Below are 18041 nucleotides of genomic sequence, written 5' to 3'. Positions count from 1 at the left end.
GCTTTTATACAGTGATGATTTCTACAGAGAAGGTTATGGGCTCAGGCCGTGTACCTGCTTTTTCAGGTTGTCAACCATCTTCTGTATAGCCACTTTTTCCTTTCTCACAGCCTCTATCTTTTGCCTAAGGAAAAATGAAAACTTGTTAACATTAGAGTCACTTGTTGATACAAACACCTACAAGAATGGGCTGATTTTTGACTTCTCCAGAAATGGTAATTCTGGCTATTTATATATTGCTTAGCATCACTGCTTTGCACAGGCTTGGCAAGTGCTCAATTTATAGAATCATAGAATCAGAGTCATTTAGGTTGCAAAAGACCCTTCAGATCATCAAGTCCAGCCATTAACTTAGTACTGCCAAGCCCACCACTAAATTATGTCCCTAAGCGCCACATCTTCCTCAAGGTACCCCACACAGGTTTTTTTCTAGAAGGGAAGAATACTCCCAGGATCGTGGATGGTTACCTACTTGCAAAAGACTTGCAAATCACTGAAATACTGTCACGCTGTACCTCTTTCTGCCTTTTCTAAGGCTACACCAGCCCAACAAGCTCTGCCTTTGCTGAAGCATGAATAATTGCATCAGGTCATCTCATAAGTAGGTCCTGTGTTTGTATGTGTTACTGGGTCATCTGAACTCCTGCAGTTAAACCCCTGCTTTGGCTCTTGGAATGGGCAGGTCAAGCTAGGGCAGCTTAAAAGGACAAGGAATAGACCATCAGCCAGCTGGATTTCCAGTGGCACCACAAAATAAGCCCATTTCAAAGTTTGTAGAGTATTTAACAAATGAAGGAGCTTTCAGAGAAGGGACATGACCATTGGGTGTGCACAATGGCGAGAGCCTGAAGGCATACACATGGTACATGCACCGTTGAATTCTTACCGCATTTCTTCTCGGGATCCATTTAGCTCCCTCAGTTTCAGGCTGGAAGCACTACCCTCCTCATTTAATAAAGTCACTTCATTTTTCAGAATGGCATTTTCTTCTCTGAGCTTCTCAGCTTCACATCTGTGGCAGAGAGATGAGACAAGTGAAAACTGTTTCTGTAGATCACCTAGGCCCACAGGGAAAAAAATAGCTAAAAGCCTAAGCTACCTGTAATACTAAAAACCAAAGCTATGATTGACTTATTTTATGTATGAATGGTATATGGATTTCACATTTCATTTACTAAAAGTGCTCCCCAGATTGCTGAAAAACGGGCTTTTTGTGCATGTTTTTGTACAGCTAAGTTAGTTAAAATCTAAGATCCCTAGTAAAACTTTCACACTAGTATTGTACTATACCTTTCAGTCCTTAAGTTACAAATAACAGAACTTTAAACAGCTTAACACCACAATATGCAGATTCCTAGGTAAGCAAGCTGTTTCCCCAGCTGTTTCTGGAGTCCAACATGCTGGGAGAGGCAGCATGGGAACAGCAGTGTTGGGAAGTGCCTTTTCTGTCCTGAGGTGACCGTAGAAAAATAACTTAGCCATGGTGTAATGCCTGAAAGAACAATTTCCTGCAGGAAGCTGGTGCTGAACAATAATTAAGCCACTTGCAGTCACTTTATGACCTCCAAAAAATCCTTGCTGAAATACAGCAGTTAAAAACAAGTAGGTAAAACCTATTATATTCTCTGTGTTATAGTGGTATTTACCATATCACACACCTGATGGATTCCTAACCCTAAAGTGCTCCTGATGGGAAAAAAAGTTACTGTAATTCTCCGGTATTAACTTAAATATTGAGAAAAATAGAAATGCTTTTAGCATTCCAAGTAACGTTCAGTACTAGAAGAGAGCAAACCGAGTGAAGAAGTGATATTAGTAAAAGCTAAAAGCATTCTGGAAGTGTTACCACAGTACTTTGGACACAAAAATACAGGGGTTTCTGATGTACCATAAACTACACACTGCGAAGGCGACTACATCCACAGACAGAACGGCTGGCAGGTTGCTCCTGTTTTACCATTCATGTTAGGTCGTGGTCAGAGAGGAGTAAGTCACACACATTTATTTCAGCCGTCGTTATCCAGGATTAAACAGCCTGCTTGCTAGTAGTTAGAGTCCAAGGCACTGTTTTCTAATCAAAGTTAAACTACAGTGGTTAATGCAGCAGCCATACAGCAGGCAGGCAGGCGGCTACGAAGTGATGAGTGGGATGCTAGGTTAGTTTCTAAGCGGCACATTCGATTACTGTGGGGCCGGCACATTTCCCACAAAGTTTTGCAAGTGTACGTTACCTCAGAAGATCAACTTTTTGCTGCAGCTCAGTGCACGTGCTTTGTAAGCCGTGTGTCACTGTATTCCTCTCCTCTTTGTGGAAATGCACGTTGTTTGTGTTAACCAGAGCAGCAGCTTTCTCCTTCAGCTTTCTGTTGGGCTCTTGCAGCTCCCACTTTTCTGCCGACATTTCTTTCACCACGCTGTCACTTTGGGCACGCTTGTCCTGCTGACCTGTAAATGCAGCGGCATGTTCTTCCAGCTTCCCAAACTGGCATTGCAGTCTTAACTTGTCGCTGTGTGCATCTACATTTCCTTGTGCATCTTGTTCTTGGACATCTTCCAATTCCTTAACTTTATTGATGAGCTGTGTGTTTTCCTCTCTGAGCTTAGTACTTTCCAGTTTACTTTCTTCTAGTTTGCAATGAACGCTTCTCAGCTTATGCAGGTTGTCTTCTAGCACTTTATTTTTCTCAACTAACTTTATAATTTCAGATTTCAGATCCTCATTTTCTACCTGAATTTCTTCTTGTAGTGATAGAAGTTCAGCCTGTGCCATCGATCTGTCTTCTAACTCCGCAACCCTTTTCCAAAGCTGACCTATTACGCTTTTCAGGTCACCATTTGTTGCCCCATGAGCATGATCAAGCAGGAGAGAGGCTTCACTCAGTTCTTCAGCCTTCTCAAGCTCAACCTGCAGCTTCAAAGCATCAGAAACAAACCCTTTGTTTTTGGGAGCTATTCTGTGATTTAGCAGATGAACCTTCTGCTGGTTAATGTCACTATGTAGCATTTTTGGTCTAGGAACTCTCTCAAGAGTTTTCTTGAGATCTCTCTTTTTTTGCAGCAGAGGCACCCAGGCAAGCAGCTCTCTATTCTTGTCACAATCCTGACTGCCATCAGCTTCCAGTGCTGCTTTAATTCCTTGCATCTGACATGCCTGCACCTTGAGCGCATGGCCGCCTGCTCTGGCTTCAGTGCATGCTTTCTCCAAGTCTGAATCAACGTCAGTCATTTCTTCCAGGTCAGTGGTATCATCCTCCAAAAGCTGAAGGACATTTGAATCTGTTCCCTTGTCTGCATCTTTGCAGTCGCTGGGCAACCCTTCAAAAGTGGGATCCATTTCATCTGCCAGCTGAGAGAGTTCTGAGCTGGAGTCAGAGCAGCCAGGACTGGGAGGTCGCACAGGCTCCTGCTCTGCAGCTTGCAACCTGTGCTGCAGCCTGACTATCTCAGCAGCCATTCTGACATTTTCCTTCACAGCTTGCTCGTGCACTTTCTGCAGATTTAAGAGGACATCTGCATCATCTCCCAGGGGTGCCATACCAGAGAAAGAAGCAATTTTGCTCTTTGCTTTTGCATACTCTTTTTCTAGGACCCTATAATGATTTTGTAGCGCGGAAAAACTATGGGTCTCCCACTGCAATTTCTGTATTTTCCCTTGAAGATTTGAGATTTCCAAACTCATCTCAGCCTTTTCTGTTTCTGCTCTTACGCAAATGTCTTTGTTTATACTCTCCAAAGCAAGAAGTTTGGAATTGAGGTCTTCTTTCTCTTGCTTGTATTCACTGTCAAGTCTCTCCAGCTTTTGCCTAACCAGCTTCCCATTTTCCTCCACCACAGATATATGCTCTTCTTTGTTCTTCAGCTCTTTTGCATGGTCATGTTGGAGTTTTGTTATTTTATCATTCAGCTTTTTCTCTTGCTTCTCAGCAGCATTCCTCAGGTCTTGTAGCTCCTTCTGAAGCTGCTCTCTCTCACACACAAGCTTGTTCACTTCTTCCTTGAAGTTTTTCTCCAGGAGATCTTTCTCCTGGGTCAGAGCAGAAGAAACAGCCTTTTCATTTGCCAGACTTTCCTTCAGTTGCTCGTGGGCTTCAGCAACCTCCTGAGCAATTTCATCCTTTTCAAACTCCCACTGAGATTTCTCCTCTCTTTGCTGTTCAGCAAGTTCATGCAACTCTCGCTGGTAACATCCTTCCAGATTTTGGATCGTTTCTTCATATTTATTCACAAGTGTTTGTGTGTCGACAGAAAACTGAGTTTCTGCACGAGATGCTCTTCTGTTATAGTCACTTTCCATTTTTTTCCTAAACATGGTTAACATAAGATATTACTAAACTCTGGGCTAACTCAAAGATATTCAAATGGCTTTTTAGGCTGAATAAAACAAGCTGAAAAAAATTACTTTTTCACTGAGTTTTAGATGAAGAACTATTTGACAGGTGTTTCTGAGAGCCAAAGTTAGATTTGAGGCAATTTGTTGAAACTTTAAAATTAAAAATCTAATCACCTTGGAAAAGTGTAACCATGAAGTGTCCTCAGAAAAGGTTTCTTGCACAGTGTATGCCCTTCTCTTCTTGTGATCAGATTTATGGGGGCAGATGTTCTTACCCCCATCTCTCCCTGTCACCCCAGGCTGGTTTTTAGTTTCTTTCGACACTCAATCTTCGCTAAAAGCAATTACCAGCCATCCCTATCCTTCTTCAGAAAAGAAAAACTCTGAAAACCCAGATGCTTTGAAAGTACAAAGCAGGGATTTGTAAAGCACAGGGATTCTGAACAGAGCTCAAGTTAATCATATCTGGTTATGCTTTAACACTATTGTTGCCTCTGGGTGAGCTAAAAATCAATATAAATATCTACTTGAGAAAGCTCAGAAGGAAAATCCCAACCTCGACAGCAGCCCAGTGTCCTGGAATAGAACAGGCAACAGCACTGTACAGTTGGTACACTTGAATTAGGCATCAGGAACCATTTCTGCATTAGGTTCACCTTGGTCACCATGCCAAGCCAGCAAGGTCAGCATGCGCCACTACTGTCCCCGCCAACGGTGACACTCACCTTTCCTCCTCCAGGTCCTGCTCATGTTTCCTCAGCAGCTCTTGTTGGAGCTCTTCCTTCTCCAAAGCATGCACCTCCGCCATCCTTTTCAGCTGCTCATGAAAGCCACGTTCCAGCTCTCCCTTCTCTTCCTGCAGTGTCTGCACTAAAACTCTCATCTTTTCTTCCACCCAGACACTATTTTGAATCAGTTCTTCCCGTTCCTGACTAAACTTCTCATGTACCTGGTCCAGTCTGGCTCTGACATCTTCTTCGTGCTCCTGCCTTAATAGTTCTTGCAGATTGGCTTTTTCCTCATCAAAACGTGTTTGTAATTTGTTTTTCTCATCATTGTATTTACAGTCAAGCTTTTCTTGCTGTTCTCTGAGCACTGCTGCCTCTCCTTGCAGTTCTGCAATTTGATTTTTAAGGCCAGTTATTTGCTTTTGCATGACTTGCATCTCCTCAGTGTACTTCCTCCTCATATCCTCTTGCTCCTTTTCACAGTGGATTTTTGTCTCATCTAACTGCTTTTCATAATGGCTCACCTACAAAAAGAAAAGAGATTGGATTAGTTAACATTCTATGGACTGTTCCACAGAGATGTTTTCTCAACAATTCTGTATTATATATTTCCATATATTGCACAGAATATTTTTATTTATTATATATTAGCATCTTATACTGATCTCCCCTGCAAAAGAATGCTAAAGTGCTCAGTTTAATTTCTTACTGGGATAAAGATGATTATTATGTGGAAAAGCATGAATTTCACTGCCTTCTGTTAAGTGAATTTGTGAAAAGAGAAGCCGGTAACTTAAGTCCTGGCAGTTTTCCAAATTTAAAGGGGAATTATTTTTTTTTTTTATTTCACTGATTACTTTTTCAAAACCTTCCCCAAATTAAGATGCAGATGAGGCCTTTCCTTTTAAAAAGGGTAAGGATTTTTTGTTTGGGGTTTCTTTTATTTTTTTTCCCCCACAAGTGACGCAAGACAAACCCTAGAAGTAATGATTCTGGGATGATGTTTTATTAGTCCCCTTTTTCTCACTCCCATCCCAGCTTGGTCACAATACACTTTCAGTGGACCTGCGTTATGCCATATGTGAAATGAATATAGTTCTATAACAATTATATGACTACCTCTCACCTGGAGGCGGGCACTGGTCTGACAGATACAGCCTGATGGGACCCCCAACTTCTGGTCCTGAACTGACTCCTGCAGAACAAGCCTGACGATCTCTGCACCAATGCACCTCGCCTGCACAGCAAGGTAGATCTTTCTGGCTTGGAAACACCGTGACCTTGACGTGGCTGCTAGCATAGGCTGGTGGTAGGTGTTGCGCTAGGCTGAGCTGGCACAGCTTTGAGCACAACACCATAGATAGGCACTGGATTCAAGCTGCCCCAGGCTCATAAGCCCATGCAGACCCAGGCTGTCTCCATGTAGAGCCAATGGAGATTATGCCCAGAGCAGCTGTGGGTGCCCCATCCCTGGCAGTGCTCAAGGCCAGGCTGGACGGGGCTTGAAGCAACCTGGGCTGGTGGGAGGGGTCCCTGCCTGTGGCAGGGGCGTCAGAACTAGATGAGCTTTAAAAGGTCTAGCCCAAACCATTCTATATTTCTGCATGTGTGGCAAGATGAAATTTGCAGATGGACACCCAGAACACGGGGAGCTGACTGCCCATTTTCAGTAGCACAGGTATCATAACAGCAGTTTCTATTCTCCCACAGCACAGATCGCGTTTCAACACCACCAGGCTGCACAAGCCTAGCATTTAGCAACACAGACTCCTGCCAACAGCCTTTCTAAGCCACAATTACCCCATGCCAGCGGGTATGAAGTGGCTAATTCAGATGCAGCAGGCTTTCAAGACTGGAAATGCAATACTGCCTTGGAAAGGCTCATTGCTGTCTCCTTAGCTGGTGTGCTGATCTACTGCAACATTCATTCAGCCCTCTCCTGTGCCTCTCCATCACACAGCAAGATGCAGAAGGAGCAGGGAAAGTAGAGGCTCAGATTCACAGGTTATCATTTGACCAGGAATTAAAAGTCCTTCAAGACCACTACACCTGTATGAAAAAGCTGGAAGAGTTGTGAAGATTTAAGTTAGAATAGCTTACTGTGTCTTCAAGCTCTTGTTTGAGGTGATGTAGATCCCTGTGATGTTGCTCCTTCATTTGTTCAATAGCCATTTCTGCCTCTATGCTCATATTTAATGGGTTGCAGTCTTCTGAACCAAGTCCTTTAAAAAATGGTAATAACATACATATTCTCAAAGCCCAAAGAGATACAATCTCAACAGAAAAATTTCATCAGTTTAATACTTGCAGCTCTCAAATTCCCATCACTCACACAGACAGGGAACTGCAAACATTAGTTTCAGCTTTGAATACAGTACAGCAGCCATATTCCACTTCACGTTAAACAGCAAAACAGAGGTGCTGTTTGAGCCTCACTGTGAAGGTTTGGTAAAGCTTTTACGTAATCACCTCTTAAGACGTTACGATAAATACCTACAGCACAGAAGTTGGTCATACAGGAGATGTGCTTTACCTTGGTCAGGCTCAATACCACTGTTGCCTTGACTTTTCATATCAATATCAAACTCTTCTGACAGCGCGTTTTTCAGCGAAGGCCGGAGCACTTTGCCTTGGGCACGGTACTCCTCCAGCTCCGAGTGCAGCTCATCTATCTGGTCTTGCAGTTCCTGAGAGGGGGGAGAAAAATAAGCCTGAGTAAAAGCAACCACAGCAGCTGAGCATCTGTGCATCACCACACTGCCACGATGAGACATTTCGGAGAGAATTATGGTAGGAAAAGACCTGTCAATAACGCTGCCATCATACCACATTAGTCAGCACCCTATCAGGTAAATAACACTCTTCTCCAGGTTCCAACCTGTGTTCCATCTGTAACAGATGTGTGCCTTATTAACAGAGCAAAGCCTTCTTTGGACTGATATCCTGTATATATTCTGCCTCTGCATATTGCAGTCCAGGACTTTTCACTTCACTCCTTTTTCCTAAGACCTTTTTTAAACAGCAGCTTAGGAACATTTTCAAACAGTTGAGAAATACCTCCTCAGACATCATCTACTTGAAAAATCAAATCAGAAGTGAAAGATCAAATTAGGAAAGAGACACCCTCATTACTGCATTTACCATCTGGTACTTCTGCCCATTTGCCAGCAGAATATCCCGAGTGTTTGTGCCAAATGCCATGCACTCAGCTCAATGAACAGCATTTATTGAGGAAAATGAATCCCTTAATGGGTAAACACACAGTTCTGCAGATTTGAAAGGTTCGGAAAGTGAACTTTGAATACTGATTCATATCTGTCAGTACTCAAAAGAAGATCAGTTGCATATTCCAGCAATGTCTTCTTATCAAGAAGTATCAATTCAACAAATACTTCTAGGCAATCTTCACTTTTAAACTGCAACTTTCTAAGAGCAACCATGCTGTTTCAGATTAGGCAGTCTTTTGCCAAGGTAGTTCTTTATTGAACGAAAAGGATCATGCAGAACAGATGAGCCAAATGCTGGTAACTATTGTAGTCAGCAGAAAGTAGACATGTAAATACATGACTTACAGGCCCACTTTGAAGAAGTGTTTCAGCCATACAAGATTTGGGGAGGAGGAGACAAGCTTTACATTTTCAGTTTTATTTTAAGAAGATACTATTGTTTTCCAAACCAGCAAAACAGGGATGTCTTATTTCTGTGGTAAGTTCCTGCAACTCTGAATTGAAATTAGGGCAAAGTTTGTATCATAAATCAAAAAACCACTAGTACACAACTGTGCAGGAGTAGAGCTTGATGTACAGCTGGGGAGCAAAGGAGGATCCATAGACCCTATCCCAGCTCACACTTGGGGCAACCCATCCTCTTAGCTCAGCCAGTTGCCTCTGTGGCATGGGATCTGCCCTCTCAAAGAGCTTGGATTCACGTAAAAAAGCCATTATACAGGAAAAAACCTCCAGCAGCATTATATTGCTGCTCTGCACTGCCATTTGCAGAAACAACATTCTTGGTGAACACGGGTGGATGGGTGCCAGGACTCCATCCCTGGGCTCCGCTTACCCTGCATTGCCGCTCGTACTCGCTTCTCATCTGTGCCAGTCTCTCCTCCTGCAGGAAAAACTCTGCACTACTGGGATCCAGGTCACCAAACTGAAACGGCATGAACGGGATCCAGTTACTCTTCCACCAAACCGCCCTGCTCATCACAGCCCCGGTGCCATTCACAAGCAGTCCTGCAGCCTGTGCCCTCTTCCCTCCGGATTTTTTTATTTTTAATACAGAAGCTCTGCTTCCCTGCTGGTAGGGGACAGCGAGCAACCACCTTAACAAATATTATCTCACCATACCTCTCATGCTAACTTTGATTTCAGACCACAGCTTTCTAACTTGGCATATCTTGGTTCGATAAATAATCCCAGGTTTAAAGAAGTCTGGAAAACAGATGCTGTGCGAGAAGCCTAGTATATGAGCCTTTGTCTAGATGCACACACACTGAAATGCCTTTGGAGAAGCTGATATTCCGATAAGTTTATTGCAATTATACAACCACGATCAGCTGTTCACTTCTCTTCTCCCCCAAGTTCAGCAGAGATACCACTTAACATCTCATGTATCATCTTCCCTAGGAAGGACCTGCATGTTGGGCCTATCCAAAACTATGTGCTGGGGGAAAAAAAAACCAACCTGCAAATCTGCAGGATTATTGCTTTACTGTAAGGCTCCCTACTCTTAATTAGCATAAAACTAGAGCTAAGGTGGGGTATCTTTAATTTTCCTTAACTTGAAGTCAGTCAGGCAGTCCATGTCAACAAGGTAGGCTGTGCCTTGGTCACATCTGGAGAGGGACCCCAAGAGCCTCCAACTATTAGTTAATTGGCAGCTTGAATGTAGTAATGGAAAAGCAATTGAAAGCAATTTAAGTCTGGAAGGATACTGGGAAGAGGAGGACTTACCTTCTCAGCCAGGACGTTTTCCAAGTTTCTCTGCAGTTTGCTTGCCAAACTTTCATACTCAGCCAGTTTTTCTCCTGTTTCCAATAGCTCGCTCTCCAGGCGGCTGTTTTCCTGGACAAAACAACCCCACCGCAACAACCTCAGTATTTGGAGGATGAAAACATTAGCATGTGGTAACATTAGAAAAAGAATAACCTCCCAGTCAGTCAGAGTATGGACACTGTTACAGGCTTCAGCCAAAGGCAGGAATTGTGAACCCATGCACACACAACCCCTCTTGCCACAGCAACAGTGAGTGTGAACACTGGACCCACAGCCAGCTCACAAACCCTGCACTCCTCTGCTCCTCTCACCTTTCAGATGGCTGCTTCAGGAGGAATATTTTATGATTTCCTTGCTGAGCACAGGACAGCCACCTCCATCAAAAGCTGCTCGCTTGAGCATCTGTAAGGGCATAGTAACTCCCTCTGCCTATCAATATTTCTGATGTCATTTGTAAGATAACACCACTACCATTTTATTATTTTTTTAAAAAACTGAGCAAGACATAATTATATGGCAAGACAGCAGTCAGATAAAAAGAGTTGACTTAAGTGTTTTCTAAAAAAAAAATATCTAGGAAAAGGATGTGAATCTGTGGGGTCACGGGTGAGCAACACCATTGCATTAAGCAGCAGATAAAATTATCAAAAAGCGTAACAGCAAGCTTGCTTCAGAGATTTTTTTGTTTGGTTGCTTTCAAAGCAGTATTTTAAATTTTGTCAAGACTCATTATCTCCTGGCTGGAGAGCCAAACAGCCAGCAAGGCAGACAGCCCATCCAATAGCTGGACACATGCACACTCTGCACTTGATGGCAGCAGAGATTTGAACTGGAGCTTTATGAATTCCAGGAGTAACTACTGAGGTGACCCAAAAAACTATTCTCACTGACACGTCTCTATCTTGCTGCTGACATTACTTTCAGCTAGCTCAACATGCACTGTAACACAGCCTGTCAGCAAGGACTAAGTTGCAAGTGTCACTCCCAACTTCAAGGCACCCTTCCCTTTTAGCGGCAAAGGCCGGCTGCATTTGGTCCCTGTTACCTTCAGGGAAAGGGCCAGGCGGTCCCGGAGGTAGCTGTCGTCAGTTTTCAGCTTTTCTATCTCCTGCTCCAGCTCCAGCCGCTGTTTATTAGCCTGCTGCAGGATTTGCTCCCGCTCTCTCCGGAGCTCATTCTTTAGAGCTGCAATTCGTTCCTTGTACTCCTCATCCAGCTTCCTACAGAGGTATCAAGAGGTAGAAGAGCTCGTAAAAAGAAGCAGGCGGCAAATACCGCTGTGAGTGAAGCCTGGTGGTGGTCAGCAGGCACGAAGCCACCGCCTCTGTCACTGAGTCCATGCAATGCCGATGAGGAGGAGAGGGGGGACCCGGGATGCTGTACCTGAGGTTGTACTCGTTCCGGCGCTCAATTGCGGCGTGGTGGTCATCTACTTCAGAAGCCATCAGGGATTTCAGCTTTTCGGCTTTTTCCAAGTCTGATCGCAGCTTCTCTTTCTCTCTGGCCACTTGGTCAGCCCTCTCCCTAGGGTAAACACAGCTGTCCTGGATTAGGTCACCCTCCCAGCTCCCCCAGAGAAAAAGCACAGAAAGCTCTCCAAGGGTCTTATCAACTGCCTTTAGTCACTGGATGCAAATTCACACACGTAGCTCTGGACATGTCTTGATATTGCCATAGGCCCCAAGACCTCAACACCTGGAACTCCTCAGCTGTGGTCTAGCACCCCCAAACTGCAGCGCTACACCATTCTGCCACGCCGCTTTCTGCCCCATTTACTTGTTGTCATCATTTTATTACTTTTACGACTTCACCCTTACACTACATCCAGTTTGCTTTTGATCACAAGTTTGTAAGACCTGCTACACCGAGCAGCTTTCTTGACGGGAACCTGACAACACATCTCTCCACTGGGTGACCGTAAAAAAGTTATGTAGACATGTAGATGCAAACAAACAGTGGGAAGCCTCATCTTGTGAGGTTTCATACAAGCAAAGCAGGCAGCTTACAAGCAGAAGCGGTAAACCAACAAGTAACAGGACACGTGCAGTCTTAAAGACCAGCAAAATCATCTATGATGTCGCATGGAGGTGGATGCATAAGCTGATAACTAACTATTCAAAGATTTACAGTACAAACCAAACACCAACAACAACTGGAGCTTGTGCATGTGGCGGATGGATGCAAGAGTCACACAACAAGAACTGATGCAAAATGGAGGATGCAATGCTTAGAGCAGAAGTCTCCAAAATGGGGTGGACAAGATGATCCATTGGCGTATAGGAAGAAATATTTGAGCTTCAGGAGGACCTGTGTATAATTTACAAATTAATAAATATACATACAGGGAAATGTTTCCCATCTCCTACACCCTTCTCAACCGAGAAGCCTGCACAGCAAGTCCAGTGCAAAGTCAAACAGTGTTGACTTTCAAATGAAAACAGTGGGGGTACACGGTGGTTTTGTACCTCACCTGCAGTTCTGTCACATAACGAACCCATGTAACACCACTGCAAGAGGTCAGCTGGGATTAAAGGTACTGCTTATCAAGTGGCACCAGCCTCTGTCTTCAGTTTCACATTCATCAGCCATCAGTGAGCACTGCAGATGGCAGGGACAGTTTCCAGATGCAGAGCAGGGCTGGGAACTGCTTTGCTTTTTGTTTTTTTTAAATCTTATTTTTCTGCAGTACTTGGATTCGAGTGTTTTACCCATGCAAAACAAAGAGTTGAAAGTTTCCGACCAAGCTACCAGGGAGCCTAGCTTTCCAGCAAAACAGCAGCAACTGCACCAATGCCCCTTGGAGAAGTGCTATGGACCACCATGAATCAGCTCCTGCTTGGCCAAAGGCAGAGGGCGGTGAGGGAGCAGCAGAGCTGGCAATCCTGGTGACTTACAGCAAGTGTCTGATCTCCATTTTGAAACTCGCCAGGGCTGCCTGGTGGACTCCATTCTTGGTTATTAAGAGCTCGTTTTCTAGCGCTAGCGTCAGCTCTGTCAAGTTCACCTTCCCATCCAAGCTGAAGTCCAAAGCCTGCAAAACAACACCTCATTAGAGCAGAACGAGCCTTCCTGCCCTGCAGGAGCCTGGAGACGTTTGTACATGAAGTGACAGAATAAAATGAGGAAGCTCAGAAGAGATCTTTGCTTGCCAATTAATCTGTCACAAATGCCTCTGGGGCAATAAACCAGACATCTCTGCCACCCTCCCATGGTAGAGGGCTGCTGCCAGCTGTGGAGATGGAAAGTGTCCTGGTTGTGCTGCCAGATCAACAAGAAATTAAGCCCACGCCTGATTAAAAGTATTAATTCTCTAGAGGACCTAACTACGCTGGCCTTTTTACATATTCAAATGCTGCAGGAACGTGGCTGAAAATGTTCACATTAAACAAAACCAGCTCTTGCAATAAAGACAACACAGAAGAAGCCTTGTTAGCGGGTATTTGACAGCAGGGATCCCATCGCTTAGACAGCAAGTTATCATCAGCAACTGCTTGTAATCTCCTTCAACCTAACTCTGCAGGAGCACAAAGCAGGGTGCGGAAGGGCTACTGGAGGGGCCAAAACACTGCAAACACCGCAGAAGCCACCCTGATGACACTGGTCACTAAGCAAGTGGTACGCATTTGCCTTCTCTTGCTTAGCAGGTGACCAGTGGAATGCAACAAGCAGAAGAGAAGGCAAAGGCGTACCACGAGGTCCGGTGAGAACAGCACCCTGTTATCAACCTGGCCTGCATCAGCCCAGGCTACAAGGGGGTTATAAAGCCTGAGCAATGGCAGCGTTTATTACATGTTCAATATCCACACGGACACTAAAAGCCAGGAGCATTCTGTCATCATTGCTGCTGGGAACCCAGAGATGGTCTTAATACAGACACATGAATTATCTTCTCCCATCCACAGCTTCTAGGGAGACAGGGATGAGTTTTACTTCAGGTATTCAATTTGCAACCCCCATTACCTTTTTACTCTGCATAATAAGACTAATGACAGCAAGGTTTCAAGTGCTGTCCTCCACCTTAGTGCAAGTAGTAATTCAGGTCATCCCAGTGCTAAAAGGTTTGCAGGTGCAGCTATTCAGGCTATTCAGCGAGGTAAAGGAATTAAATTGCTTTCTACAAATATAGGTGACCTCTTCGAGTGTAGCTCGAAGTCACATTACATTTTTATCATTAACTTCTAGCTCTCTGGGATATACCATTTCAATAAAGGAAATTATTGGAGGTGTCCCAGAACAGTTAGACCTGTCAGCACCACTGGAATTTTAAAAGGGGGAAAAAATAAATAATTGAGCTACAGTCCAGCATCTCACACTGAGGTAGGGGGTGTGCAGGGGGAAGAAAATAAAAGGGGTGAGATGGAGCAGCCGGTTACCTTCAGGATCTCCTGGCTGTTCTCTATGCCCTCCTGGTGCCAGCAGTCGAGGACACCCTCCACACAGCCATAGCCCATCCCGTCATCCAGGCTGGAGAAGAGGCAGAAGCCGATGGTGCTGGGCATGGCTGAGGGGGTGGTGGTGCGCCTCCCGCTTTCATCGAAGGACTGCCGAGAGAGGGGAGAGGGTGCGATGGGGCACGGGCAGAGCCAGGCATCTGGCCACCCCGCAACAAGAAAGGCTTATAAGTGTAATTTCGCTAACAGTACTCTGGAGATTAAGGATTAAGGTCTGCTTTTCCTCACTGCCAAGCAAATACCCGGCAGGAGCGCCGCTGCTGACCTCACAGCACTGCGGCACGACCAGGCACTTTGGATTTAAAATAAATCCGAGGAACAGTTTCAGAGCTGTCTTCAGTGCTCCAAATGTGTTTTATTTCACTGTCTGTTTTTGGTTTCACATGTTACCTCCCCTAAAAAGACTGTACGGAGCGTATGCACAGGTGCTTTTGCTACACCAGGCAAAGCTTCCAGGCAAAGATAGGCAGTAGATGCAAACACTCGCAAAAAAAGAAAAGAAAAATGTGTCTCCAGCCTCCCCCAGACCACGACTTTCCCCTACAACCAGTTTATACCATTTACTTACTGCACATTGCAGCTTGCAAGAGCCTTCTCCAAGCCACGCCACTTGAAAGAGGAGCCACCTCCCCTTTACCAGGAGGGTGTTTTCTGCTTTATCCCCCACATCCCCAGAAGCAGCCTGCAGCAGCTTCACCTCATCGCTCTTGCTCGGGGGAGGCAGTCACATCCATGGTGCTGCTGTGCTCACCAGGGCATCCCGCAGCAGCTCACTGCCACCACCTCCCACCTCAATGGGGCAGGGGGACATTCACAGCTGCCCCACCACAGGGACAAATGGGGAGGAAGAGGAGGAGACAGGCTAGGTAGGATTTGCTCAAGACTTGCTCCTGCTTTTACCCCAGGATCCACCTAAGCTTCTCACCTGCATGGAGAGGTGTCGTTTCAGCTGTCTGTACGGAGTAGATGCTGAGGGTGTCAGTGACTTTCCGTTTTTAAGCAAGCCATAGAAGAAGTCCTCTACGCTCATGGTGTCATCTTGCTCCAGGTTATGGAGCACCTCTTCAAGCACCTGCAAGCAGCAGGGGATAGAAATCACATCTGCTATTGTCAAAACCACCACTGTAACAATTTGGCAGAGGAGAAAACAACCTATTCCCAAGGCTCAACAAAAAAACACAACCAAAACCCAAAACCAACCCCCCCAAAAAAACACCAAACCTACAAAAAACAAAGAAAAAAGGCAAAGCAAGAGTGACCTGGTCCACTGCATCGGCCTAACACTAGTACAGCAACCTTCACACAGAAAATTGCAGAACCACATACACTACAAAAACCCTGCCTGTAAAACCATGTAAGCTCCTGGTTGTCTTGGAGCCTCCATTTTGCAAGGCAGCATGAAAAAACCCTCATTTCATCCTGTTCTCTGGACAGGGTGACCTCAGGAATTCACTGCAAGGTAGCAAGCCAGACGCCAAAACCCCAGCAGCTTGAAGCAACCAAGCAAAAAAACTATAGTAAGACACTGCAAGGTTATAAAAAACCCCCTGTTTTATGCTTCAGGGCAGTCTGCTTTCTGAAAAGCAAGACCAACCTTACTAGCACCAGAGATGTTAAGATTAGTTCCTTCCTACTTCTTTGTCTACAGTTTATTTTCTTTGTTTTCTGCCTTAATACCCTGAAAACATTCTTGCTGCAAAGGAATACCTGCTCAAAAACATGTTTTACAAAAGAAATTATTACAAGCCACGTTATTTTACTATGCGAAACAGTCTGATTTTTTCTATAAAACCAAACCCTGAATTGACAAGGATCTTTTTTGCTAAAACAATAATTTTCTCGGAGACTCCTCCTGCAGGACAGGAACAGTGCACAGGCCCTCACAAAGTCAAAAGCTATCATCTATGAATATTTTAACCCGTATTTACTGTCTAGCTAGAAGATTTCTGGGATTAAGGAGGCATGCTTGGAATCTAGGATATTTTTTTAAATTCCGGTTTACTCTGCAATTGCATGAGAAGACACGCACGCTGCAGTGTCAGTAAGGCTGGCAGCTGCCTTCGCTAGAGCAGCCTCCCACGTCTGATGGTTTGACACCAACAACCTTGCTGGAAAGCTGCAAGACGGAGCCGAAAACTGCTTTCCAAGGAGCGACCTGTCAACCAGCACTTGTGCTTTAGGCTTGTGGTCAGCCACAGGACAGACTTTGGGGGAGCCAGGATAAACCCCAGGTGCATGCTCTGGTGCGAGCGGGTCTGTACGTGGCCACTCACCTCCCCAGCTGCTGTTCGGAGCCCATATTGCTCACAAATGGAAACAAGTTTTTTCCTGTTCAGGTGGCCATCTCTGGTGATGCCGAGGTGCTCGCAGACCTCCTGCAGTTTCTCCTCTATCCAGTCCGGGCTGGGCAGCGAGGCACTGGGGGAGGCATTCAGGTCATCTGGGTTCCAGAAGCGCAGCTGCCCTGGAAACAGGGGAAAACTGCTCTGGTTTCTGCCCATCCACTGCCCACGAGAGACCACCAGAAGACCTGGAGGTTTTGTACATCACAGGGGACTCACTACTGCAGTGGGCAGAGCCTCCCTCCTTGCTCATCAGCCCCACAGGACCATTTGCTTTACCTCATCCTGCACAGAGCCCACTTGTAATTTTGGGGTATGGCTACCAGCACCAGCGTGGCTATGGGACCACACCAGAGGGAACAGATCCTGCTCAGCATTCAGTTCATGTGTGCCACCACAGGTAAGGGAACCCTGCACCCAGGCATGACGTGAGCTACAGTCAGGACCACAGCCAGGAGGACCTCCAGGGACATGGATGAGTCTGACAGCCAATGTGGGCTGGCAGCCAGGGAAAGCGCAGTCCTGCCACCTCAGCTGTTGGCACGGATGGAGACAGGACCCCTCCTGTTTTGGGCAGTTATGGAATCAAGGGAGAGGACTGAGCAAGGTGCATCCATATATGCCTTGACCAGGTCAAGAACTCCAGTGGTTGCCTGCCTCCATAAGTGTCACCCGCCAGGTGGAGCTGCCTAAACTCCCACCCCCTCTGAATGTAAACTGTAGGGTATGTTTTGATCTAAGTACTTGCAAACACTCCTTCAGGCGAAGAATAAAAAAAACCAATAACCTTCAGCTGAACATATTTCCTCTACCTCCAGCAAATGCCTGGAATGCAGTCGCACCCAGCTGGAAACGCCTGCAGAGCACTAGACACAAGCCAGAGCATGCTCAGCTGCAAGGCCACCGCCTTGCCCCCGCCACCTCATCCCAGGGCTGGAAAAGTGACTTTTGGAGAAAAAAAAATTGGTCCCTTTAGATAGGGTAGGGGTTAGAGAGCAGCTGAAATATGGAAGAGGTGTTGAAGTGATTAAAAGCTGCATGGCTTTGCGTGCCAGACAGTCACCCCGGGGGTCACCCCGCTCTCCTTTACAGGACAATTAGGAAACATTTAATGACCGGTCCATGCTGACATCTAGTGCCCAGGTGCTCCACTGCAGCCAGCAGCCCTCAGGGCAGGAGCAGGGACCAGGACC

At 45.5% G+C, this 18041-nt stretch overlaps 1 protein-coding gene across 9 annotated transcripts in view; it reads right to left on the bottom strand.

Annotated features, from left to right (window-relative positions):
* NIN (ninein) overlaps window positions 1-18041 on the bottom strand; it is a 65542-nt gene that overhangs the window by 21244 nt on the left and 26257 nt on the right. For 8 of the 9 annotated variants that reach the window (XR_003551962.2, XM_055811339.1, XM_055811333.1 and 5 more), the window contains exons 6-19: window positions 16780-16970; window positions 15432-15578; window positions 14429-14596; window positions 12950-13086; window positions 11439-11579; window positions 11101-11275; window positions 10014-10124; window positions 9121-9210; window positions 7592-7745; window positions 7159-7280; window positions 5056-5582; window positions 2232-4301; window positions 887-1012; window positions 55-124 (exon numbers count right to left, since the gene is read on the bottom strand). Coding sequence is in view for 8 of the 9 variants with exons in the window: in XM_055811339.1 (XP_055667314.1) it covers window positions 55-124; window positions 887-1012; window positions 2232-4301; window positions 5056-5582; window positions 7159-7280; window positions 7592-7745; window positions 9121-9210; window positions 10014-10124; window positions 11101-11275; window positions 11439-11579; window positions 12950-13086; window positions 14429-14596; window positions 15432-15578; window positions 16780-16970 (4229 nt within the window). In the remaining variant the exon portion in view is untranslated. The remainder of the gene's footprint in view (window positions 1-54; window positions 125-886; window positions 1013-2231; window positions 4302-5055; window positions 5583-7158; window positions 7281-7591; window positions 7746-9120; window positions 9211-10013; window positions 10125-11100; window positions 11276-11438; window positions 11580-12949; window positions 13087-14428; window positions 14597-15431; window positions 15579-16779; window positions 16971-18041) is intronic. The other variant, XM_027778532.2, reaches the window with a different exon arrangement.

The sequence above is a fragment of the Falco peregrinus genome, chromosome 1, assembly GCF_023634155.1.
Source record: "Falco peregrinus isolate bFalPer1 chromosome 1, bFalPer1.pri, whole genome shotgun sequence".
NCBI classification, from domain to species: Eukaryota; Metazoa; Chordata; class Aves; order Falconiformes; family Falconidae; genus Falco; species Falco peregrinus.
This window is presented reverse-complemented; position numbering and strand designations above follow the sequence as displayed.